Source organism: Kwoniella botswanensis, chromosome 1, assembly GCF_036426115.1.
Source record: "Kwoniella botswanensis chromosome 1, complete sequence".
NCBI classification, from domain to species: Eukaryota; Fungi; Basidiomycota; class Tremellomycetes; order Tremellales; family Cryptococcaceae; genus Kwoniella; species Kwoniella botswanensis.
This window is the reverse complement of record NC_088599.1, coordinates 2,414,135-2,438,254: the sequence shown is the minus strand read 5'-3', so window position 1 is coordinate 2,438,254 and position 24,120 is coordinate 2,414,135. Positions and strand designations below refer to the sequence as shown.

The window sequence follows — 24,120 nt, the reverse complement described above, 5'->3', positions numbered from 1 at the left end:
ACAGTAATGGTTTTGGCTATGATTGTAGTTCGATCAGTGACAATATCGAACTTATCGTGTATGAAGGTAATATGCATTTCACACTGACTTATCATAGATTTCAATACAGTAATTATTTATCAGAATATATATATTTATCCATATATGTATGAGAAGAACGCAAGAATCAAGAATCAAGAATCAAGAATCAAAAATGAAGAGGGAAGCGATATATAAATGGTGATTCAAGCATTTATACACCTGTCGCGAGCATTTTTAGCAGAGTAAAATGTACAGTGATGTGATTGAAATTGGAAAGGATTGATTGAAGAAACTAACAACGACACTTTATAGACAGTAAATGAACTTCGGTTACGACAGTTATCAATTAACATACTGTATGTTTAACCGTTCATACTCGAACGGAAGAAGGTGGACTGTAACTTGTTGAAGAGAATGTCAGATCTCCTACAGCCGTTACCTACAATTAAAACTCTCATTAGCGAATGATCTCCAAAGTTCGAAATAAACATCAAATCACTCACAATTTCGACATCATCTTCATCCTCATCTTCATCGTCGTCCCCTCCCCTTATCTCATTCTTTCCGTTCCTCATCTCTTCCAAAGTCTTCTCCAAACTCTCTTCCGTCAAATGTTGTGGTGGGTGATTGGTTTGATATTGAGAATGATATCCTGAATTTACCCAAGCAGGATCAAGCACATGCGCGAAATGACATGCGTCACCTAGTGTGCATCGATTCAGTTGATAATGTCTACATGGTTTTGTCCTCCATGGTCTGGGTCTTTCAACCATCATTACACTCTCGGGTACGACACGAGTATGTAAGAAATTACATCGATCGCCATTATTGCATCCCAAGGATGAGTTGTAAAATTTACATGGCAAAGTCTGATGTTTCGGATGTACTGGTTGTTGGATCGTACCGTATGGTGAAGTAGGTGAAGAGAATGCTTGACCGATAGATGCTCCTGATTCACTACCTGAGGAAGATGATGATTGTTCAGGTGAAGAGGGAACCATGACGTGCATACTGCGATGGGCAAATTGTGAGCTGATGTTTACCTCTCCGCACTGATAACGCAGCTTACTATGTGCATTCGGCACCATGAGGACAATAACCCTCGGCAAAGAATTTACATGGTTTAGCTATTATGCACGCATCATCATCAGCATCGTCAACTAGGCTACTCTTAAATTCATGCTTGTCACACTTACTCCTGAAATAGTTCTTCGCCGTTCTTCTCTTCGTATCCTCACCATATCTAGCTTTCACCTCAGCCGATCTGAGGGCATTCTTCATAGCTGCATCCTGAACAGCCCATCCGGTAGGTGTCCAGATCACACCGAGTCCACCGGGAATCAAGGGGACAGTCGGATCGCCATGTCCAGGTAAAGGTGACATGGGCATTCCCCAGGGGTACGTAGTAGAATTCAATACACTATTTCCCTGATTTCCACCGGCGGCTGGAGCAGAATAATAACCCTGAGAAGGCGAAGTAGGCAAATTAGGTAGAGACAAGAGACCTTGATCATGTTCGAATCGTTGAGATAAATTTGATTTAGGTAGATCTTTCAAGGCATCTTCCAACTCTTGTGATTTCCTTCGTTGGACGACCGGATCAAAGGGCGATGCTGGATCGGATTCCGTACCGAACATTGATATAGCGGATACGGGGGGCATCAGATGACTTGCTGAAGTAGGTGTAAGTCCATTCCCATTCCCGTGAGAACGAGGATGAGGGGTCAAAGAGAGATTCTTGATACTAGCCACTTTCCTCAAGTTGGGTGGAGGACCTTTAGCCCAAGCGGTAACTTTGGGTGGGGCGGTGATGGTGGGCTCCATAGGTATAGCTAATGGCTCTTTAGCTCGTACAGGTGGTGTAGTAGCTGATGCTTTTATTGCCTCAATACACTGAGGGGCGGGAATGAGATCGCCAATCTCATCTACAGCGATGGGATCTTTGAGGTATGGAGGGGCAAAAGCTGATAAGTGTCCTTCGGTCTTTTGAAGTACTTGAGGATCGACCTTCACCGAGGGGACCAAGATGGCTTTCGGGAGAGCTTTGGTCCATGCTGTGAGTGAACTGCTCAAAGAAGCGGATTTACGATGAGTCAATCGATGTTGTTGAGCGGAGCTCAATTCAGTGACTTCGACCCTCTGTGCTTCGGGCTCAGTGTCTTCTTCAGTCTTCGACTCCTCGTTGAGCAAGCCGGAGGGTAATTTCTCGTCGCTAATGAATTGAATCGTAATCAGCTTACATTACAGATTTCTGGATAATTTTGCTTGAGCCGAACGTACTGGATGAAAGAGCAGTAATCCCTATATGGACAATGACCTTCAGCGAAGTCTTTACATGGGACAGCTAAATCATGTAGACCAATCGATCAGTTGTACATTCACTCATAGTCGTAAAGTAAAATACGCTCACTCTTCCACTTCTCTCTGCTCTTACCCATTGCCCCCTTCCCGCCACCACTCATGAAGACTACCTGTCCAACGACCTCTTCACCATTCTCATCTTCGATCAAGACCTTCTCCCCAGGCATGATATCGCCCAGGTCCATCCCGCCATCTTCGTTCACCTTGACGGTCTTTTTCGGGAAATCAGTAGCGGTCGAGGGTGTCATTTGAGCCTGGGCGAAAGTCCCCGAAGTGGGATCAGGTCGAACAGGACTTAACATCCTAAATCCACTCAGTGCACCTGTGGCAGATTGAGGATATGCAGATCCTAGTTGGTTTTGGACGGAGGATAGGTTGTGGACGAATCGACATGGTCGGGAAGTACAGGTTAATCCAGGTGTATGATAGAATTTACATAAAATGACTGTGTCAAAGAGCAACACTTGTCAGTTTAACTTTGTACCAGGATTCAAAGAATCTCACTTACTCTCTTTCTTACCGATACTTCCTGCTGTATCAGGTACACCAGTACTCTTAGCAGAGCTTAATCCGTTCTTAATATCACCATTAACATTGATATGTTTTATAATCTTTATATCAGGACTTTTCAGTCCTCCTACTGTTACGATTGGACTCTTCAATCCGCCAGCTGATGAAGCAGTCATCAAACCAGGAGTGACCGGTAATACCCCTTGTCCATTTTCTTTTATAATCGCTATACTTAATCCTCTCGCTTTGGCAATCTCACTCGCTGATCCCTGCTTACCCGTTCCGCTCGGACTTTTGCGAAGTTCGCCAGTAGTAGCAGTACTAGTGGTAATGGGTAAAGGTGATTTCGTTGAAGAGATTGATTTGGTACTTGTTGGACCGGCTGCACCTGCAGGGGATATCCAACCTGATTTAGATGATGAGGAAGGTAGGACCCCCGCTGACCAAATAGATCTCGAAAACGCCCCCTTGGGAGAAGACAGAGATTGATCGATCGAGATCCCTTTAAGAGCGGCCGTATTGGAGATCCTGGTTGATCCAGGTGATACCCCTTGGAAAGAGATTGGTCGACGTTTTGTAGGAGGTGGAGTTTGTAGTATTCCAGGACTGTTGAGTATCTCTTCTCCATCTTTATCTTTATCTTGAGGAGGATTTTGACGTTGAGGGATCTTGTAAAGTGGTGATTTCATTCCTCCTGATGGTGGAGCAGTACTAGTAGTGGATGGTCTCGAAATAGGTTTATTAGTTTCGATCGAGAATGATACTCTCCTATCTTTCTTCTCGTTGTTGTCCACAATTGGATCATGGATAGAAGATATACTCATCCTCTTGGAATGTCGACTGGTATCATCGTGCTGGTGGGGTAAGTCGACGAGATTGGTAGATGAGGTATTCCTCGACTGAGAGCTGGATCGATGAGCGGAGAATGAAGGTGGAGTAGGTAAGGTCAATTTGAAGTTTGGTGAAGAAGGAAGAGGAGTATGAGGGGGAGAGGGAGGTGTGGAAGTGGTAGAGTGGGATGACATGTTGATTCTGGTTTATGATCACAGACTATAGGAAAAAGGAAAAGAAACAATTGTATGGTAGAAAGTCAGCTTTAGAGGACTATACATGAATTAGTGATAAGAAAGAAGGGGGAAAGTGGAAAGAAGGAAAAGATAGAGAATCTGACTCACACTTTGACTTCCTCTTTTATCTCATATGCGATGGGAATGAGTGCGAGTCCAATCAACCTGACTAAGAACGAGAAGCAAAAACGTCGATCGATTGTCTTCCGAGTGCTGGTAAAAACGACTAATCCACGAGGTTGAGGTTGACTTGTTCGAGTATGTGATCAGTACAGTCTATAATGATGAACAAGGGGTGAGATGAGAGGGTGATGATGATTTGATGTATCTTGTGTATGTCGGTGTTTGTGTGTGTATGGGTTGTTCGTAGGTGGTGAGTTGATGTGATGTACACGAGGTAGGAGGTAGGAGCTGGGGCAGTGAATGATCTTGGTAGGTACTAGATATATAAGCTACCGTCGAGAGCTAGATATAGTAATGTTATTCTATGAATCTATATCATGTCATTCATATATGAGGATGGGAGATTTAGATGAGGAGGAGTGAATAGTTAGTCAATCAGTTCTTATATATTTTGTTCGGATCTCTCAACCCAGCATGGTACATGGTACAGTAAGTGTCTACTCCGTCTCGTATCCGTTTTGTGTGGACATCATACAAAGAGGACATCCCACTCAGGAACCCATTATAGGTATGCCTAGAGGAAGAAGAATAAGCCCTATCATCTATTCCAACGCATAAGGTAATGGTGAAACCCAACAATGAAGATCTTTTTGTTCTTAGTATCTTTCCGAGGCATCGAGACAGAGAAAGAGAAGGGAATATCGGAGCATCATTTGATTTTCAAGGGTAGGAAGGAAAAAACAAAAAGAAGAGAAAACAATGTTGATCCTCAAAGTCGATGTGATCCTTATTGTTCTCTCAACTCGGTTGTAGGTTGTTCCTGAATTCGCCAAACATAACATCTTACCGTACTGGATATTTTGGACGGTGGCTTTTTTTTTGTCTTTGCATCTTCGATTTCAGGATAGATTATAGATGAATGCATGCTAGATAATCTGTCGTCTGAAGGAGTGAGGATGCAAAGGATCAACGTGGGATACTATAGCGATATGGCACATGTGAGGGACGCACGGACATACAGGTCGTTATCGTTCTCAGCTCGTTTCTGCTTTATTCCGACTGAAACGCACATGTCAAGGTATGATAGTCTGTTCTGTCATTTCTATATAAATGAGACGTACAATGGGCAACAATCTATCTATGATGGTTGCAGCAACTATGTGGATGAGATGATGGCACTAGATTCACGCATGTTACTGGTATTTGCCACAAGTCTAGTCGCCAAAACAGAAAGGGCACGAATGAAATGCAATATAAGATGTTACCACTACCATCAACAGATAACCTCAACTTCCTAATCTCTCATCGGACTCGCCATCCTACCCATCACTTCTTCACCTCTCACCCAATCTTTTATACCGCTCCCTGTACTCGTGTTCGAACCTGCACTGATCTGAGGTTGAGGTTGAGTCGATGTCGATGTATTTCCATCGACAATCGTATTCGTACTGAATCTCACATCCTTTTCTTTCTCTTTCTCTCGAGGTGGTATATTGGACTCTAATGATTTCTTCGAAGAATCCCTATTCGTATCTGGAGTCTCGTGAGATTCCGACGAGAACGAGGGACCATTCACTTTCCCAACACTACTATCTTTATCCTGCTGTTGATCTGTATCTTGGTCAAGATTACTCCTGTCCATTCGCACTCCCAGCTTGTCTTTCTCTTCCTGCTCCTCTTCCTGTTCCATCGCATATGCCAATAACCTATCACCATACTTCTGCATCTCCTCCAACGAGATCCTCAATCTAAAATCGTTCAATAGCAAGAACTGCAATTCGAGGGAATTCAATTCGGTAGGTGGCAAACCACCGACTTTGGCGTATCGCGAGTTGGTGTAGAATACATCTGAGGGGTTTAAGATGATCAGCTATTGATCAATACAAGCATTGATGATAACTTTACGCTTTACGCTTTACAGGATTCCGTTGACATTCGGGCTTTGGATATTGAATGATGATAAGGATGAAGAGAGGCGGTCCGCTCACCAGAAAAGAATTTACTAGCCACTGTCACACCAGCAATGACCAACCGATGTACATTATAACTATCAATAGCGAAATTCTTCTTCTTCTCCCCCTTTCCGTTGGTATGATTGTACAAAACGTTGGATCCACCTACACCCTGGGGTGTACCGAGTCTAGTCATCCTATCGAAATATACCAATAGACCTAAAAACACCTCGTTGGTGGTTGGACAATATTTCAGTATTCGCAGTAAATACGCTTCGATGGATATCGATGGGATGTGACGAGCGTGGAAAGCTAATAATGAAGAAGGGTGGGATAAGGATGATTTGGAGGCTGTGAATAATGGGAATTCACTTTGATCGTCTTCCGCATTCGTGCTCGTACTGGTATTCTGGTCGGCTGAAGGAGGCGGGACGGGGTTGGTATCGAATAACGCTGTAGTAGGAGAAGATGAAGATTGATAAGAGGGTTGTGTAGATGATGTACGAGAATGTGATCGTGATCTCGATTTTGATCTTGAGCTTGAAGGATGATGATTCTGATCATGAGTGTTCTCCTCTTTTAATGTTTCCGTCCCACCTTCCTCGTCCTCATGATCCTGATCCTGATGATCCGTATCGGTATCTGTATCCGACCGCAAAGCGTCGTTTGACGTGGCAATATGCTGTAATAGTCCGGCTAACAAGCGCAGTAATTGTTGAGTGGGGTAATTGGCTATGTCCAGATGATGAGGTTTGGCTTTTCTAGGTGGTTCGTTCGGCTCCGTTGAGGAATATGGTATGGTAGAGGTGGATGTGGATGTGGAAGTAGATCCGTTCGGGATAGAGGAAGAATGTCTACGGTGAGAGTTAGAAGAGCTTCGCGACTGTGATGTTGATGTGCTTGTTGTATGGTGTGGGGTTGAGTTACTCAGTCGTCGACCAGAGGATGAAGTGGGTAGATGGATGTGACTGTGAGGATGTGATGTCGACCTGCTTGGTCCGGCTTCGATCTCGGTTGATCCGTTCATCTTGATCGGATTATAAGGATGATAACGATTGTGGTTTATAATACTCTAATGATCATGCGTTGCCGTGATGGATAAGCTTGGTCCATTCTTTGTTTACCTCCCCGGGAAACCAAATCAGAGTGATAGAGGTGATTTTCCTCCAATCTGTTATAGCGGAGATCTGACCTCTGGTAGGTGAGATTGATCCTTTGCAAGATATAGGTTACAACGTCTTCTTCGCTTTCAGTTTGAGCTATCTGATGACGCAAAGTACTGTAGTGGTAATGTCCGTCGAGTGATGATTGACTTTAAGCACGTTTTTGGATTCTGTTGGTAAAGGTAATGTTGGTTGTGTTGATAAAGGAATGAAAGGTAGAGGGAAAGGAAGGTGACTCTTGGTTCCGGTTAATCAGTAGCTGATAGGTGAACGATGCCGGGTCGAGCAGTGATGTATAGACAAGATCACTGGGATGTGGGCTGCTGTCGGTCGTGTCCAGATGAGACTGAGAGGTGACTGTCAAGTGGATGTGCAATCTACCATGAACGAGGAGGGTGTGATATGACGGGTGAAGTGGTGAATGGTGGGATGGTATAAACGTGCATTGAGTGGATGATGATCTAACCAACGCTCCTTACCCTGAATTAAACTAGTCATACATCCCATGTGGCACACACAGACCGCAGATTCAAAACCACAAACCACCATGAAAGAAGCCCATAGTCAGGACAGATGCAATGCATAGAAGTGTCATGATGGTATAATGGTGATGAAGATCAACAAGGAGCTGATCAAATTCAATGCAAGAGTGACTCTACCAGTAGCACTCCACTCAAGGTTTGACACGCCAAACGACAAATACATTGCCTTTCGGTAAATCCCTTCTGCTCTCCTCGACGAACCCCCATTTCGAGGCTATATCAGATATAGACTTTATCGATCTTAGTCCTAGCAGTGGGGATTTCGATCTGATATACTCTTTATCGAACTGGTCAGATGTCAGCCTAAAACACATTCCCATAAGAACTGGAGTGGGATGTGTACTTTAGCCAAGAGTTCGTACACTACTTACCTTCTCATCAGAATCAGATTTATAACTCCCATCATCATTCAACCACGGTCCATAAGCTGCTAACCATCCATTCTTCGTATCTATAAGTTTAGTTTCGATAGAAGGGTTGATCGGTGATAGATGTTTGAATATGTTTTCAGGTGCGTCAAGAGGACAACAATGGATGAGGTTGACTAGCAAGAGAGTTCATCGTTAGCACTCGGCACGATAGACCTACTGGATGAAAGGATCAGATACCCACTCATGATGAATCCCACGAACGGACCTGCTGTTCCATAAAACACAGCTTTTCCTAGAGCTTTCCAATCATCTTCAATCTCTATATCCAGTATTCTCGGTCCATTCAAATTAGGTAAGAGGATGTTGTTTTCAGATAATCTTGATGATGCCGATCTAGCTTAAGCAATCAAAAGAAGTTAGACACTTTCGTTGATTGTTGATAGATGCTAAGTGCAGCATGATGTATGACCGCATAGCGAGATATCGTAAATCGCTTACCCCTGCTCAGCTTCATCTCTCACTGTACCCCACCATTGCACGTTCGTCCATCTCCTTGCAAATGCTTCTAGATGGATATATGACCCTGACCCAAGCTCCAGTATCTGACTCTTGGTACTTGGATCGATGAGTTTGGCGAGCTCGTCAATGATAGGTTGGGTATTACGTTCTGCTGCGCCTGTGGAATGGGGCCGGAGTTTAGCAAGCAAAACGAGAATGTAGGCAATGAAATTCGTGATAGCACGAAAGACAGGAATATTCACCTTGCTGAGTTATGATAGAGGGGTACGTCATGTCTTTCATCACTATCCTGTGACTGCCTTATGAATTTTGGACTCGTGATTTCCGTGTATTCGTGTTTCGTGTACAAAGTGATTGGAACTTTGTTGAGTGATAGATTGAAGGGTGATCATCGTTTATCCGTTTAAGCGGGGAATCGAACATGGAATGTGGGATGTGGAGGGTGGCTGGAATCAACACCAAAGACACATGCCATACCATAAAATACCATCCGATAGAACATCAGCATACAATCTCAAAACATTCCTTGATCCAGCTAGACTATTGCTATGCACTGTACTGTACACCTCTCTGATGATCTCTTTACTCTGAAAATCACACTTACCTCGGAACGTCTGAGCGTTGTGTTTTCTTCGAATTGACTTGATTTGTACCAAAAACACAGTGCCCAATAGTCACCATAGCATCATGTTCATGCCCAGCTCTCCATCATCCGAATGCTCTCTCCTTTCATCCCTTGAAGTCCTATCCATCTCTTCAGGCGAACCTTCGCGAAGAAGCTCCGCTCTGGCCTCTCCCTCTCGACCGAACTTCGACAGTGCTCGACGTACATCGACAGATGAACAAGAGTATGAGCATGTCTTTGGTATCTCGGTCTCGCCTTCACCATCCTCCGTTTCCATGGAAGCTTCGTCGTCTAGCAACAGTCTCAGTGTCAGCGAATGCACTGCTCTGTCGAAGAAGTCATCATCAGCGAAAAGAAGAGAGAGGAAGAAGAAGTTGATTGCTGGGGAGAGGGAAAGAGCAGCTTTGGGTATACCGTCTACTAGAGTATTCGGATCAATTTCAACTAAAGAAAACCTCCCATCTCCCCAACCACCGCTGGAAGTCCCCCCTCAAACACCTAAATCTAAGATCAAGATGGGATCTTGTACGGATGGTCATCAGCAGACGCCTATAGCTGGACCATCCGCGCCTCGCCCATTGTCCGAAAAAATACCCAGCGAGAACAGCGACAACGTCGATAATGACAATGATAATGATGAGGATAAGGAAGATGATGAGACTGGTCCAACCCGTCGAAAGACCCGTAGAGGCGGAAAGAGAGTTAGACGTAGATTAGAGAATCGCGGATTGGCCAAAGAAGCTTCTGAAGTAGATGATGAATTGGACGCAACATTGGAGTTGGACAGTATAGCGGATGGCGATACTACTTCGCCTACCTCATCAGCTAGGACGAGTATCTCGGGAACACCTATCAAAGTTACCGTCAGTCGAGTGCCAGAGCCGGAAGAGGAAGTGGATGAAGTAGATGGGTTATCTGCTCTGGAGAGTGAGTTTGGTACACCACCTAGTAAGAGATTTAAGGGAAGGGGAAGTGTGATGAGTGCGGAAGATGCTGCTTCGTCAATTGATAGGTGAGTTATACCTTAGTTCGCTTGATCCCAATACCCATGGATTAATATACTGAATATATTGAATTTATGCCGTTGCAGTTTCCTATCCGATCCTAGAAATTTTATGACCATAAAAGCCAACAAATTACGATTATGGCAATCATTATGTATCGAAGTGAGTGTTCTCCGCCTTCCTTCCATTTCCACTTTCACTTTTATTCATACCATATCAAAACAATCACATAATTTTAGGATGATGTGTCTGTACTGGCACTGATATTTTTTTATTTCGCAGTTGGGTCTGGTGAATCTCCAAGGCGACGAATTACCCGACCTTCCAACCGTAGTATGCGTTCCAACCCCACCACGACCAAGAGAGACCACCCCCGAACCACCCCAGCCATTCCGTCCCGTCAAACATCCCTTACCCGAGAGTCTCACTCAAGCTCGTAAATTACTTAAAGATCATGCGCACGTCAACTTGGTAGATTATTTAGAAGCTAGGAAATTCTGTCCTCCAGCTTATGTTGGTGCTTACCAGGGTTTGTTATACCCTTCTACGAGCGCTATGAAGAGGTATACTAGACATCAGGGCAAGTTCGCAGAGAAATTGGTGGTTAGGTCGGAGTGGCTTGAACCGCTCATGAAGGATTTCGGAGTCAGGAAGTTCAAGGGGGGTATGTAGGTTGATTCAGCAGGATTGAGATGAAGAAATGGGATAGAAGAAGTCAAGACGATATATAAAGGACATTTTCATTTCATCTGGACAATTATTTGGAATTTCTTTTCGATATTCTTTCGAGTAAATATACTACCAATTTTTAATATCATTTTATCTGGACTTTGTCTCTCGGAATTACAATGTTTGTATATCACATCATATCATATATTCAATCATTATCTGTTATACAAGCTTTTAAATCATTGTCATCGTATATTTCCTATAATTATCGCATAATGCATCATGTCCGTACTTACCATACTTCGCTCCAGTAAGAAACTACTTCTTCCGTGAAGGAAATGATCGTTGATCCATCGTGAGATGCGATAGTGCGTTGTGATGCATGCAAAAGGTAATATGCTAAACTATATCTTACAATTCCCTCGGTACTTCAACTTTCGTGAATCCAACAATCTCGTCCCCTTCCCTAATCTCATCAAACTCCTCAAGTTGAATCCCACATTCCATTCCCTTCCTAACTTCCCCAACTTCCTTTTTTAGATGTTTCAACGTCTCAATCTTTCCTTCATATACTACTTCTCTGTTCGGTCCCCTCAGAACCCTTATACCTTCTAGTCGATTTATGATTCCATTATTCACCCTGCATCCGGCAATCTTGATAGTTTGTTTACGTTTAATGTTAATTTCGAATATCTGTTGAACAGTAGCTTCTCCTTTGACTGAGTATTCAATTTTAGGGGGCAACAATCCTGCGACTTTTGATCGCACCGTATCGATCAGACGGTATATCACCGATTCGAGATGTAAGGGGACTTGAAGGGATTTAGCACTTGTTTGAATGGAACGTGATGCAGGGACGTTGAATCCTATGATCGTGGCTACACAACACAAAATCAGCACGTATCTCTTTGGCTCTTGGCTCTTCGATAACCCTCATACGTGGCTCATGTCGATGTAGGAGGTAGGATGATTAAACTTACCATCCGAAGCTTCAGCCAGGGTGATATCAGATTCTGACACCTCTCCTACACCCGTATGAACAACCTTCACTCCAGCCTCTTTGTTTCCTATATGTTCTAACGATCCGACGACAGCCTCAACAGTTCCACTAACATCAGCTTTAATGACCAACCTCAAAAACTTCTTTTCTTCCTCTTTCACTTTCACTTGGTCTTGGTCCGCAGGTGTTTCACCTGATTCTAATGCTTCTAAAGCTGCAGCTTCCGCTTCCAACCTCATTCTTTCCTCTTTCCTCTTTATATTTATCTGTTCAACATCCTCCATCAACCTCTTACGTTCTTCATCACGTTTTCGATTATTGATAGCTTTCTTAGCTTCGTCTTCACCTTTCATAGCTTCTAGTAATTCATCTCCAGCTGAAGGTAATTCTTTCCATCCTGTTATGGATACTGGTGTACCCGGTAAAGCCTCCTTGATGGGTTTTCCTTTATCGTCCTGCATCTGTCGGACTCTACACCATGTTTGTCCAGCTACGATCGATGATCCCGTCTTCAAGATTCCTCGAGTGACTAAAACCGTGGCAACGTTTCTATTGTAGGATAACATTCTCTTATCAGTAAAGCTACTTCATTACACTGATAGTAGGAATGTCGTTACTCACCCTCTTCCTCTATCAACTCTAGATTCTAGAACGTATCCCTCAGCTTTACCTTCCTTCCTAGCTCTCAAATCCCTAATTTCCGCAAGGGTTGATAAAGTCTCTACCAGATCGTCTAATCCAATCTTAGCCAAACCTGAAACCTTGACTGACGGCACGTCACCACCATCTTCCTCAAGGTGAATACCTTCTGCTCCCAATGCAGATTTCACTTTGTCAAAGTCCACACCTGGTTTATCGCATTTGTTGATAGCCACTACCAATCCAACTTTATCACCTTCACTTTTCACCAATTCCAATACTTCTTTCGTCTGAGGCATGACACCGTCATCTGCAGCTACGACCAATACTACTATATCAGTTACGGATGCTCCTCTAGCTCGCATGGCTGTGAATGCTGCGTGACCAGGCGTATCGAGGAAAGTGATTGTTGAAGGAGATGAGGAGTTGGTAATGGTCCCGGAAGAGGGAAGGAGGAATGAAAGTGGGACGGAGAAGGCACCAATATGCTGAGTGATTCCACCTGCTTCACCGGCAGCTACGGATGTATGTCGAAGGGAATCTAGGAGCGTGGTTTTACCGTGATCTACGTGACCCATTATAGTGACTCTGCAGTACCATCAGTACCGAATAAGATGAGAAGCGTAAAAGATGACTTACACAGGAGGTCTGAGAGGGTGTATCTTCCCATCTGCAGTGTCAGGACTACGAACCATCATGACCATCAGCTATACAATACTGGGTATGGAAAGAGGGGGATCATCTGACTTACTCTGGATAGATATCAAAACTAGCTTCATCATCCACTACCGGATCAAACCCATATTCGATAGCTATATCACAAGCTTGTTCCGCATTTAACAGGTAATCCGATCTACGTTGATCCTCCGTCATATCTAACCTTGACATCCTAGTTTGCAGATTGAACAACTTCACTCCGAAGATCTTAGCTAGGTTGGCTACACTGATCGTACGAGGTATATAAACTTGTTTTTCCTCTTCTATTATTTTGGGTTTTAAATTTTTCGGTTTTCTCATTGCCTGGCTCTGTGCTGAGATGATGTTGGATTGTGAAGGGGAATGGGATCGTTTGGGATTATGATGTGGTCTAGAAGGTAAAGACGCTTCTTCCTCTTCACTTAATCTAGATAATAATGATCCACCTGAATCCCTCCTATTCTTCCTATGGTGATTACTACTATGTCGTCTTCCAAATACATCTTCTCCTTCACCTTCCTCTCCCAACAACACATTCTCTTCAGATGAGGTTGAACTAGATGATTGATCTTCATTATTCTGCTGCGGTTGTGGCTGTTGTTGCTGCTGTTGCTGTTGCTGTTGCTTCTCTTTCGATTGCCCACCTGAACCTAGTAAATCACCAAAAGCCGAAGAACCTCTATTATTCCTAGATGAGAATGCAGTTGCCATCCGCTGTGTACGATCCGACTTCCGCGTCTTGTTGATTATGTCTCCGATTCCACTACCGCTACTATTCCCAGTTTGGTCCTTTCCTTTTGCAGATTTCAGACCGAACCCAGAGGCAAGATTGAGGTCACCACCTCCATTTCTAGGTCCTTCCCTTGCTACTCCCCATTTTGAAGATCCTTCGCGCTGACCTTGGCCTTGACCTTTGGCAGACAATGGGGATCGTCGATTACTCGGTCCACCGGTATTCGATTCTATTCCCAGCAAATCAGCTAAACCATTCCGTCCGACAACGAGTGCCAATAAAAAATCCACTTACCTCTACTTTCTTTTGGTCCCCTGTTGTTCCGTCGTGGGTTCTGACCTTGATTCCTCTTTGGTCCAGCATCATTCCTATTTTGCTGAGAAGGCTTCACCGACCAATCCCGCGCAGGAAGCTTGAATCCTCCTTCGGACTGTTCTGCCGATATCCACGCAGTCGACGCGAATTGCCTTGTACTGCAACCCGAGGATAGTCGATATAGCAGTGGTCTGCAGCACCTACAGGGCGCAGAGGCGATAGACATGATTTTGATAAATAAGTGATTGGGCGAAACGCAATGTAAATTCGAGAAAGTTGTGCAGAAAAGTAAGAAATCAGAAAAACTCGGAATGCTGCCTCCACTTTCTGTGACAGGTGAAAGCGGGATCAAATTCGGTCTGCCCAGGAGAAGCGTGGATGCCACGTTGTTGACGTCATGTATTATATGAAATGCCACAAACCCGTATCCGGATTGAGTAGGATGGATCCAGGGCTATTCCCCCATGCGGGGTTGAGTGAGTATGTACCAGTGATTTATTACCGGTTGTAGCTTCTTCACCTCGTATGATCCTCTTTACTCACTCACTCTGCAACATATCAAGCCTTTATCAACCTCACATCTACATCTATCTATACATCCCATTCCTTCCTTTTCATCCGTCAACTGTCACCTTGCATCGATCAATCCACTCTACATCCCTATCGCTGCTATCACAATGAAATCCGCAGCTATCCTCTGCGCCGCTTTGGCAGCCGCTGCATCAGTCGAGGCTGGTGTCCATCGGTAAGTCCGGGTCCATCTTGGCCGCGTCATCGTCATCATCATCGTTGCCACCCCGCACCGATACCCAAACTGACCAATGCTTTTTGTTTAGAATGAAGCTTGAGAAGATCCCTCTTACTCCAACTTCCTTACTACCTGATGCATCCCACGTCAGACCATCACCAGAACAAGAGGCTGAGTGGCTCAAGCACAAGCACCTTGGTCTATCGCACGAGGAATTCTTCAATGGCCAAAAGCCTTTGATGGGCTTGGGTGGTTCGGGAAGAAAGGTCAAGGGCGAACACCACCACCATCACAACCACCATGAGATGAGCGATGAGGACAGAGAGAGGTTCTGGGCTCAGATGATCCACCATGAAGGTAACGAGAAGAGAACTTTGAAGGGCGGTCATGGAGTTCCTTTGTCCGGTAAGTCTTTGCCTTCATTCAACTAATTAGATACACTATGATTCGTTCAACCTGACATATGTGTTTTCATAGATTACATGAACGCTCAATACTTCGCTCCCATTACTATTGGTACTCCACCTCAAAGCTTCAAAGTAGTCCTTGATACCGGATCTTCTAACCTTTGGGTTCCCGGAGTCAGCTGTTCATCTATCGCATGTTTCGTATGTCTCACTTTCCCTCTTGTCTCAACCTAAGTCACGTCCAGTTTACTGATATTGATTTGACTGATTCCACAGCTTCACTCGAAATATGACAGTTCCGCTTCATCCACCTATAAGAAGAACGGTACCGACTTCGCTATCCGATACGGATCGGGTTCTTTGGAAGGTTTCGTTTCTCAAGATACAGTCGCGATTGGTGATTTGGTCATCAAACATCAAGACTTCGCTGAAGCCACCAAAGAGCCTGGACTCGCCTTTGCTTTTGGTAAATTCGATGGTATCTTAGGTTTAGGATACGACACCATCTCTGTCAACCATATCGTTCCTCCATTCTACAACATGCTTAACCAAGGTTTACTCGACGAGCCTATCTTCTCATTCAGATTGGGTTCCTCGGATGAAGATGGAGGTGAAGCCATCTTCGGTGGTATTGACGATTCTGCTTTCACCGGTAAACTCCAGTATGTTCCCGTCAGAAGAAAGGGTTACTGGGAGACTGAATTGGAAGCTATAAAATTCGGTAAAGAACATCTTGACCTTGAGAACACCGGGGCCGCTATCGATACTGGTACTTCTTTGATTGTCATGCCATCTGACGTTGCTGAGTTGCTAAACAAAGAGTGAGCTACATTACAGCGATCGATCTTATCCGCTCGATGGGTTTCAGCTAACGCGTTTGTCTGACAACTAGAATTGGTGCTCAAAAATCATGGAACGGCCAATATACTGTTGACTGTAACACTGTTGACAGCCTTCCTCAACTCTCTTTCGTCTTTGCCGGTAAATCATACACTCTCGATGGTAAAGATTACGTTCTCAATGCAGGTGGTACTTGTATCTCATCCTTCACCGGTATGGATATTCCTGCTCCCATGGGTCCTCTCTGGATCGTTGGTGATGTGAGTAATTTTTTTTACTACATGATCGAAGGATTGCTGATGGGTTATGCATGAAATAGGTCTTCCTCCGAAAATACTACACTGTCTACGACCTCGGTCGAAATGCTGTCGGTTTCGCTTCTGCCAAATAAAACCGAGTATGAGAAAGACGAAAACATTTGAGATCGGAAAAGTGATAGAAGGAAGAAGAATTAACAAGACCATTTAACGGAGTCAGATGTCAGTTCGGTAGTGTTAGCAGATACCCCTCACACAACACATGAATTGTGATAGCATCGTTTTTTTCTAGAAAATAGTTTTTAGTACTGTTTCGTTATCTGACTTGCATGTATATTTTGACCTGAGCAATTAACTCATGGACGGATCTCGCTTGATCATTTGTAGCATATCCGTCTTAGGTAGGCTTGTCGTCGGCCGGTAAATAATTTGTTAAAGTACCCTGATCTTGGAGGACGGAGGTATCTCATAACAGAACTCCGGCGAGCGATTCGGTGATGCGGCACAGTCGAGTAGGAATAGCAACTGAGCTGCGATGATTCGTGACGGAGCTAAAACAATTTGATGCTTAAGCTGAGCTGTAGAAATACAAGCTCAGGGAGCTCTGGTTCCCGCTCATCTCGGACGCAGTGTACTCTAACACTCTATCATAACACCTTGGTTTGTATCGAATGTGCATGCATCAGAGAAAAGTGTTTCCTTGATGATGTATGGTGAGTTGGATTTATTCTGTTCCGGTTAAGAGTGTGCCCGTGATCACCATTTCCCTTACGTTGTCTCGGCGCAATGGAAGAAGCAATTGCCCTGTGCACTCTTATGACATTTCCGCAAGCCAAGCTTCATCTTGTCTTAGTTGGATGGGGATCATGAATATCCGCGTCCGATCGGAACATACAGTACTGTGCGCTATGCAAAACGGGATCTGATCTGTACGTATGATGACTGCGCAAGTGCTATATACGTCGTTGCGATGGGTGCTATGTTTTGCTATGGGACGGGAAGACCCTCCCCATGAGGGTGACTTGCGGCGATATGGGGGGACCGAGCAACCGAATAAGCAAATCGCAAATCGCAGGCCAACCTCGGCATGTGTGTATGGCGTGGTGGGAATTTCGAGAATGAGCCTCGAAACTGACTAGATCTGATCACCATCATCATCATCATCGGTTCTACCAATCAACAAACCTTCACGACTACCCATATCCCGATTCCATCTGTTCTTTTTCACTCTCCTGTTCTTTCATTTCAGTACCATTCTCTCATAACGATCGCAACACTCAATTTCTAGCTCTTCATTCATTGGGATCGAAAAGAGTCTAAAAAAGTGGAGGTTGTCCAGTCTACCTTGAACCCACGTAATACGGATTTTCTGAATTCAAGGCTTTTTTTGGTTTGGTCATCTGAATACGATTCAAGCACAAGCTAGGCCGACGCCGCTCTCGCCTTCTCGTACACTTACACTTTCAACGACGAGGCTCAGCTTTTCGGAGAGGGTAGAAGGGGATAGAGAGAGTTTCAACAGGTCTCACAGATCTCTTTGTAGAAGCGAGCGCAGAACGAGATCTGTTGCGTCGTCCCTTTCATAATCAATAATTCTGATCGATCAGGAATAGAATAAACAAATCTACCCAGTCAAGGAAGAGGCTGGGATCAGCTGAGACTTTCGGAGCAAGTACAACATCCAAATATCTTTACATTGGTGTACGACTACATTTCAGTTTCATCCCGGTACCGCATCCTGTTGTGTTCTCGGAACACCCCTTACATTCTACTTATCTCCCGCCACCGAGAAACCCGATATATTCCCATCACCATCACCATCACCATCACCCTCTTTAGAAGTCTTCTTGTTTGGAAGCGATCATCACCTATAGCGACCATCATTCAGTAATCATGGCATCAATGACCGCTTCGCCCATCCCATCAACTTCCACTCCGGTGCTAGCTCATCCCCGGATAACCTTGCGACCATCATCATCCACTGGATCAGCCTCTGCGCGAGTCACACCGACGCCATCAAGACAGGATTCTGAGGAAGACGAGCTTCAAGATGATGAGAGGCCTTCACCAGCACCCTTGGCATCATCAACAAGTCAAGCTCAGAATCAGACGCCGCTGTTGACTTCTACAGCTATGAAAGCACCACTTCCACCGCCTGTATCGGCGATAGCCTCGGGATCAGGATCGACCCATTCGCCAAGTCCTAGAGGTGGTGGGTATAGTGGCGGAGGTGGGAAAAGTAGGAAGAGCAGTTGTGAACTATGTCATCATAGGAAGATCAAGGTAAGATTCGCTTTGTCTCTATGTCCCCACTCGACGGGAGATGAATTTGCCTTCGACTTTGACTGACATGATTTGATATCTATAGTGCGATCAACAAAGACCCTCTTGTTCATCTTGTATCCGTAAAGGTCATTTCTGTAAATATGCAGAAGAAGCTGAACAAACTCATCAATCCACTTTATCATCATCATCATCTTCTTCTTCTTCGATACCTAAACCTCCTATCAACCAACGCGCCATGAGCGTTACAATCGTCAATGCTTCTGATCCATCTATCAAATATACCATGCCTGTACCCGCTGCCAACCCACATATGCCAGCTCTCAAAGTAGGCTACGGTCAGAATAACAATAACAATCACCCTGAATGGAAAGTTGCCGATAGTGGAAGTGCAGAGAAGAAGAAATCGGCAGAAAGGAGAGAAAGAATCGTTTCTGGATTCGATAGTGATTCAGAGGATGAGATCAAAGAGGGAAGTGTGAAGGGAAAAGGGAATAACAAATCTAAAGATCTTGATGGGGAATTAGCTGCTTTGGTGGAAGGTGAAACGGAAACTAAACAGGAGGAAATTGATGAGTTGGAAGATGATATGAAAGAGGGTAGTGTGGAGACTGAAGATAAGGATAAAGAAAAGAAAAGAGGTATAGTAGTGGATGATGATTTATCGGGAGAGGTGAGCGTTGCCTCGTGTCAATTGAATGACAGATGAAGAGCTGAACTACCACGTCTTTGTCAGCTCCTTGAATTGGCTTCCGCCCCACCCAAGAAAAAGAAGAAGCCCACTCCCACACCTTCATCCCTGACCACTACATCTCAACAAGGGTTCTCGCGACCTGCGCCTAAACCTATCCCCAATAGACCCTCATATGGAAGATCATCTCTTCCTGCTGGGGTCCTTCCCCCTACTCCTGCGACTAGCACTGCTGCTTTGTCATTCACCAATCGAGTAGAAAGCACTCGATTCGACCCTTATTCCACCCCATTGCAGAACCTCGCCACTTCCCTTCCATCTCCGGACATGCAAAATATCTTATTCAATACATTCTTCAATGACCCATTCTTGAACGAGGGGATATCGCTTCTCCAGCCGCAATATCTAGATGACTTCAAAGGTCTCTTAGAGAGGAAGAATACTAGACTCCAGCCTGGTGACGCTACGACTTTAGCCAATGCATTTGCATTCCTCGCTACGGCTTTGAGGATACTGCCTGACGAAACTAGTAAACTGCTGTTGGCTAGTCAAGTCTATACGAGCGGAAGCACCACCACCCCTTCCCAATTCCCCAGATCACTCTCCAAATTAATCGCTTGTCAACCTGCCTCGATGAACGATGCCACGCCTCTTGATCAAAGGTATCTGGACCTGGCACTTGTGTCGGCTCAGATAGCTGAACAGTCGGATCCACCCAGTATCATGTTGGTCATGCTCAAATTGGTTTTATATCGATTCTGCATGTTGGGTCATCGAAGGGATAAGGTCGTTTTGGCTGGAATGTGGTTGGCTCAAGCTGTCAAAGTTGCTCAAGCTTTAGGAATGGGCAAGGAATGGGAAGGGCTTACTCAAGGAGAGAGGGAACTAAGAAGAAGAGTTATGTGGTCTTTGTATGTCGCTGATAGACATCATTCTTTGTAAGTTGATGTATACTTCGGAATTATTATCTCAACCACCAACTGACGAGCCCAAATCACAATGATCTTCGCAGCGAAACCTCGTTTCCTTACACCATCATGGATGCTCATCAAGGTATTCACTTACCTTCCCCAATGGCCGAAACAGATTTGTACAAACTCCGGCCAGACATCCGTGAACTTCCCGCTCATGCGACCGAACTTGCTCCTACAGCATGTACGGCCTTATTCATCCATACGCATCTCGCTCGACGTATCACCCCAATTTTAGATTCGTTCGCTACGATCTCGGCGGCCAATACACCTCATGATCTCGTATTGAGATTCGACGCTTCGCTGGACGCCTTTCAAGAGGCCTTGCCACCATATTTCAGATTATTCCCATTAACTGAAACTCGATTCGATTCTACTCATCCTTATCTTGTCGCTCATCGGATACGACTTCACTCTACGCTTTTAACTTATCGAATTGGTGTACATCGCACTCACCTCTTAACTTATCTTATACCTACTACGCCTAGTGGTATAAGACAGGTTATAGCTCAAGTGTGTTTGGCAAGTTTGAGAGTTCAGAGATCATCCAAGATGCTAGATCCCAAAATAACTTTTAGATTATTCAACCCTATGGTCGTATTTGAGAATGCCTCTACGTTGGCCTTGATAATGTACGTCGAGAAAGCGTTGAATTCCGATATGGAGGGAATGGGGAGATATGTTAATTCGAATGAATGGATTTCCATGAGATCGGGATTAGCAGAAGCGAATGAGTTGTTGGATAATGTCCAACCTGGTGAAGGGCAGACGTACGCTAGGAAAGCTACGGCGGTATTGAGAGAATTAATGATCAAGTTGGATACGCCAATGTCTATGAAAGTGTAGGTTTGAATACATGATATTCTTTTCTTCCGAGAAGAAGTTGGTTTTGAGGCTAATATTATTTGGTAATGTTCAGAATACCTTCTCAACAAATACCGAATGATGTAGAAATGTCACCTTTGAAGATTACCACTCCTTTAGACTCACACCGACCAAATCATCATCACCAATCACCCAACGCACCTTCTATGTCGGTTTCTCCCAAATCACATGTCAACGTAAATGACAAGCACTCTACATCCATGTCCATGTCACCTCAGAAATCGACTTCATCTTCTTCATCTTCTAACGGTATACAGCAGAAACAAGGAGTGATGATTACTGATATCGTCACCTGGTTGGAGGAATTGAGAAAAGGTGGGATCAATTTGGAAGTTTTGTTGAGGGAACCTGAGTGGGTAGGAGGGTGGGAAAGGATCATTATTGGGATGTAAACGAGGATTTTGATCAAGAAAACGAACAACGAGATTGATGAATTTGATACAGTTATTGTATAATACAATATAGCATATCTTGATGATGGGGTTCTCTTACGTATATAGATACGATATTAATATGAATTATCATATTATCATTGTAAACAACACTGCAGTCCTTTAGGAATCATTGGTGAAGTATCATCCATCTCCGGTAACTTGTAAAAACCATAATTCGGAAGTAAGAGCAAAAGCAGGAATACATTTTTTGTTGGTTTATTCCGATATAACATCGTAGCACGTAGAATACATGAACACAAGGCAAGTTTTGATAATCTTTTCCAATCTATTGGAATCATAATACTGTATTAACCGACCAAGATCGAGACCAAGAGACCGAAAATGAAGACGAAGAAGTATCGCAGAAATGAAGATGGAAGAATGAACAAAACTTTGTTGACTTCGATAGATGTTGTTCACATTGTCACGCAACATCCACCTGAATCATCCAGATCGTCTTTCCTCCGACGTTTCTCGTGAGCATGAATATTTGACTGTGTAGCCATTGTGAGATCCTCGTTGGGCGGCAGTATACCTAGAGATTGGTCTAATAGCATTTGACGCTATAACGAACATGGGAATAACTCCATAAAATAAGTATGTATGTTTCTCTATTCCATGAATTTGTGTCCGGGTGAACGATTGATCAGTTTACAGCATGATTAACTCACCCTTTGATCCTTCCTTACCAGCTTGACCAATTCCCTGAAAGCCACTTCTACATTAACTCCATCTGCTGCTGAACATTCTATGAATGGCGCAGAAAGTGATCTGGCCAGCTCTCGACCCTCGAGTTGACCTACTGCTCGAAGTCTCGATAAATCGCACTATATCCCATAAAAATAACAAATAAAAGTGCAAAAGTCATGTCAGATTGATCATACCTCTTGATATTGCAAGTACCAATTTGACAGTATTGAATGATCGGAGGATTTGACAGCCAGATCCAACAACCCACCTTGTTGGAAACTACCACACAGGGTACATAATCTTTATCTTTCACTCTTAGTATCTCCCTATGAAAGTTCGGTAAAGATTCGAAAGTCGGTCGATCCGTTATGGAATATACCAATAAAAAGCCCGCTCCGAAAGTGTACCATTGATCTGCCATCGCCGCGAATTCCTCTATAAATAGTCACCATGCAGAAACACGTTAGATCGCCTGTAGATATTCGAGGTGATCAGTGAGAGACAAAGGTTGCTCACCTTGTCCAGCTGTATCCAATATTTCCAAAGTAACTGCTTCATCATCCACTACGAATTGTCGCTTGTACGAGTCTTCTATAGTGGGGTTATAACCTTGATCGTAGAATTGGGAAGTTACGAATCGGATCGTCAATGCCGATTTACCGACACCTAAAAGAGAGTATATACCACATTAGTGAGCCCCCCTACCATCTGTAGATATAGGCAGGAAGGTAAGACCAAGAAGGATGAATTGTATCTTCAGAGGATATTCAGACATGGGAGAAGAGATGATGATTTGACTTAACTCACCACCACCGCCTACAACTACCAATTTCTGCTCACGATGTCCGTTCTTTCCTGGAGGAGGCATCTCTGCCTGCAACTTGTGGAGCTCGATTCGCTTCTAGATATATCTCTCAATTACGACCAGAGCTTCTCTGTTGCAACCAAGTGATGAATCGTGATCAAATGTAGCGGAGTAATTGGAATGAGAAGTATGGTGTCAGGTTGATGAGAAGATAAAAGGATAATACTGGTGAGAGTGGGAATCTACACAAGGATCAAGGATGGAAGTTCGATTGATCTTGATAAGCTCTAGTTAGACTCGCTTGTTATAGTTTGAGAGACGGTTATAGCTTGATGCCTATATTCACTTCGAGCCAGAAGCCGATCCTGTCTCGGCTGAGCTGGACCTGGAGTTTATTGAGATGTTGATCCACTGGATGTACAGCCCTTGAGATATGCGGTGCGGCTACACTGCTTTGCTCTAGGCCAATTACACTCTTGAGGCGAAGTATAGTAAAGCGGCGACCGAGAGACTCGAAAGAAGTCGATTTGGCTTGGATGAGATGATGATGATCTCGAGATGGTGAATGACGATGCTATCTTCTCGTGAATGATGAAGCCGAACTCTGAATTCCTCCTATATATAAGCTAAGATGAAGATGGTCTGAGAATATTATCGTACTCCTTTCACGCCTCTTTCCTCTACGTGGGAAAGCCTATACCAATACGGTCTTTATGTCGACAGACGATAAATGGGTTAAGGTACGAACAAACCTGGATTGATCGATGTTAGTATATACCTTGATCGGCTTCCAAGGCGG

General features: G+C 44.2%; 8 protein-coding genes across 8 annotated transcripts; 3 read left to right on the top strand and 5 right to left on the bottom strand.

Moving 5' to 3' along the window:
- Positions 1-391: 391 nt before the first annotated feature.
- L199_000939 (uncharacterized protein) lies at positions 392-3,917 on the bottom strand (the record flags this gene model as incomplete). Its single annotated transcript, XM_064886697.1, has 7 exons — positions 392-460; positions 525-1,032; positions 1,091-1,148; positions 1,218-2,233; positions 2,302-2,365; positions 2,432-2,827; positions 2,891-3,917. The coding sequence occupies 7 exons, from the start codon at positions 3,915-3,917 to the stop codon at positions 392-394; spliced, it is 3,138 nt and encodes a 1,045-aa protein (XP_064742769.1).
- A 1,459-nt stretch (positions 3,918-5,376) lies between these two features.
- On the bottom strand, positions 5,377-7,061 carry L199_000938 (uncharacterized protein; the record flags this gene model as incomplete). Its single annotated transcript, XM_064886696.1, has 2 exons — positions 5,377-5,930; positions 6,071-7,061. The coding sequence occupies 2 exons, from the start codon at positions 7,059-7,061 to the stop codon at positions 5,377-5,379; spliced, it is 1,545 nt and encodes a 514-aa protein (XP_064742768.1).
- Positions 7,062-7,870: 809 nt separating this feature from the next.
- On the bottom strand, positions 7,871-8,902 carry L199_000937 (uncharacterized protein; the record flags this gene model as incomplete). The annotated part of the gene is made up of 5 exons (XM_064886695.1): positions 7,871-8,026; positions 8,111-8,283; positions 8,352-8,503; positions 8,609-8,786; positions 8,872-8,902. 5 exons carry the CDS (start codon positions 8,900-8,902, stop codon positions 7,871-7,873), a joined length of 690 nt encoding a protein of 229 aa, XP_064742767.1.
- Positions 8,903-9,316: 414 nt separating this feature from the next.
- Positions 9,317-10,930, top strand: L199_000936 (uncharacterized protein; the record flags this gene model as incomplete). Its single annotated transcript, XM_064886694.1, has 3 exons — positions 9,317-10,266; positions 10,345-10,420; positions 10,541-10,930. The coding sequence occupies 3 exons, from the start codon at positions 9,317-9,319 to the stop codon at positions 10,928-10,930; spliced, it is 1,416 nt and encodes a 471-aa protein (XP_064742766.1).
- A 408-nt stretch (positions 10,931-11,338) lies between these two features.
- Positions 11,339-14,536, bottom strand: L199_000935 (translation initiation factor IF-2; the record flags this gene model as incomplete). The annotated part of the gene is made up of 6 exons (XM_064886693.1): positions 11,339-11,805; positions 11,908-12,476; positions 12,549-13,154; positions 13,206-13,250; positions 13,318-14,224; positions 14,290-14,536. 6 exons carry the CDS (start codon positions 14,534-14,536, stop codon positions 11,339-11,341), a joined length of 2,841 nt encoding a protein of 946 aa, XP_064742765.1.
- A 451-nt stretch (positions 14,537-14,987) lies between these two features.
- Positions 14,988-16,696, top strand: L199_000934 (uncharacterized protein; the record flags this gene model as incomplete). Its single annotated transcript, XM_064886692.1, has 6 exons — positions 14,988-15,055; positions 15,147-15,463; positions 15,536-15,666; positions 15,742-16,286; positions 16,358-16,565; positions 16,625-16,696. The coding sequence occupies 6 exons, from the start codon at positions 14,988-14,990 to the stop codon at positions 16,694-16,696; spliced, it is 1,341 nt and encodes a 446-aa protein (XP_064742764.1).
- A 1,759-nt stretch (positions 16,697-18,455) lies between these two features.
- L199_000933 (uncharacterized protein) lies at positions 18,456-21,784 on the top strand (the record flags this gene model as incomplete). The annotated part of the gene is made up of 5 exons (XM_064886691.1): positions 18,456-18,845; positions 18,931-19,518; positions 19,582-20,474; positions 20,549-21,349; positions 21,427-21,784. 5 exons carry the CDS (start codon positions 18,456-18,458, stop codon positions 21,782-21,784), a joined length of 3,030 nt encoding a protein of 1,009 aa, XP_064742763.1.
- Positions 21,785-22,242: 458 nt separating this feature from the next.
- On the bottom strand, positions 22,243-23,384 carry L199_000932 (uncharacterized protein; the record flags this gene model as incomplete). The annotated part of the gene is made up of 5 exons (XM_064886690.1): positions 22,243-22,389; positions 22,498-22,653; positions 22,785-22,951; positions 23,033-23,182; positions 23,324-23,384. The coding sequence occupies 5 exons, from the start codon at positions 23,382-23,384 to the stop codon at positions 22,243-22,245; spliced, it is 681 nt and encodes a 226-aa protein (XP_064742762.1).
- Between the last annotated feature and the right edge of the window lie 736 nt (positions 23,385-24,120).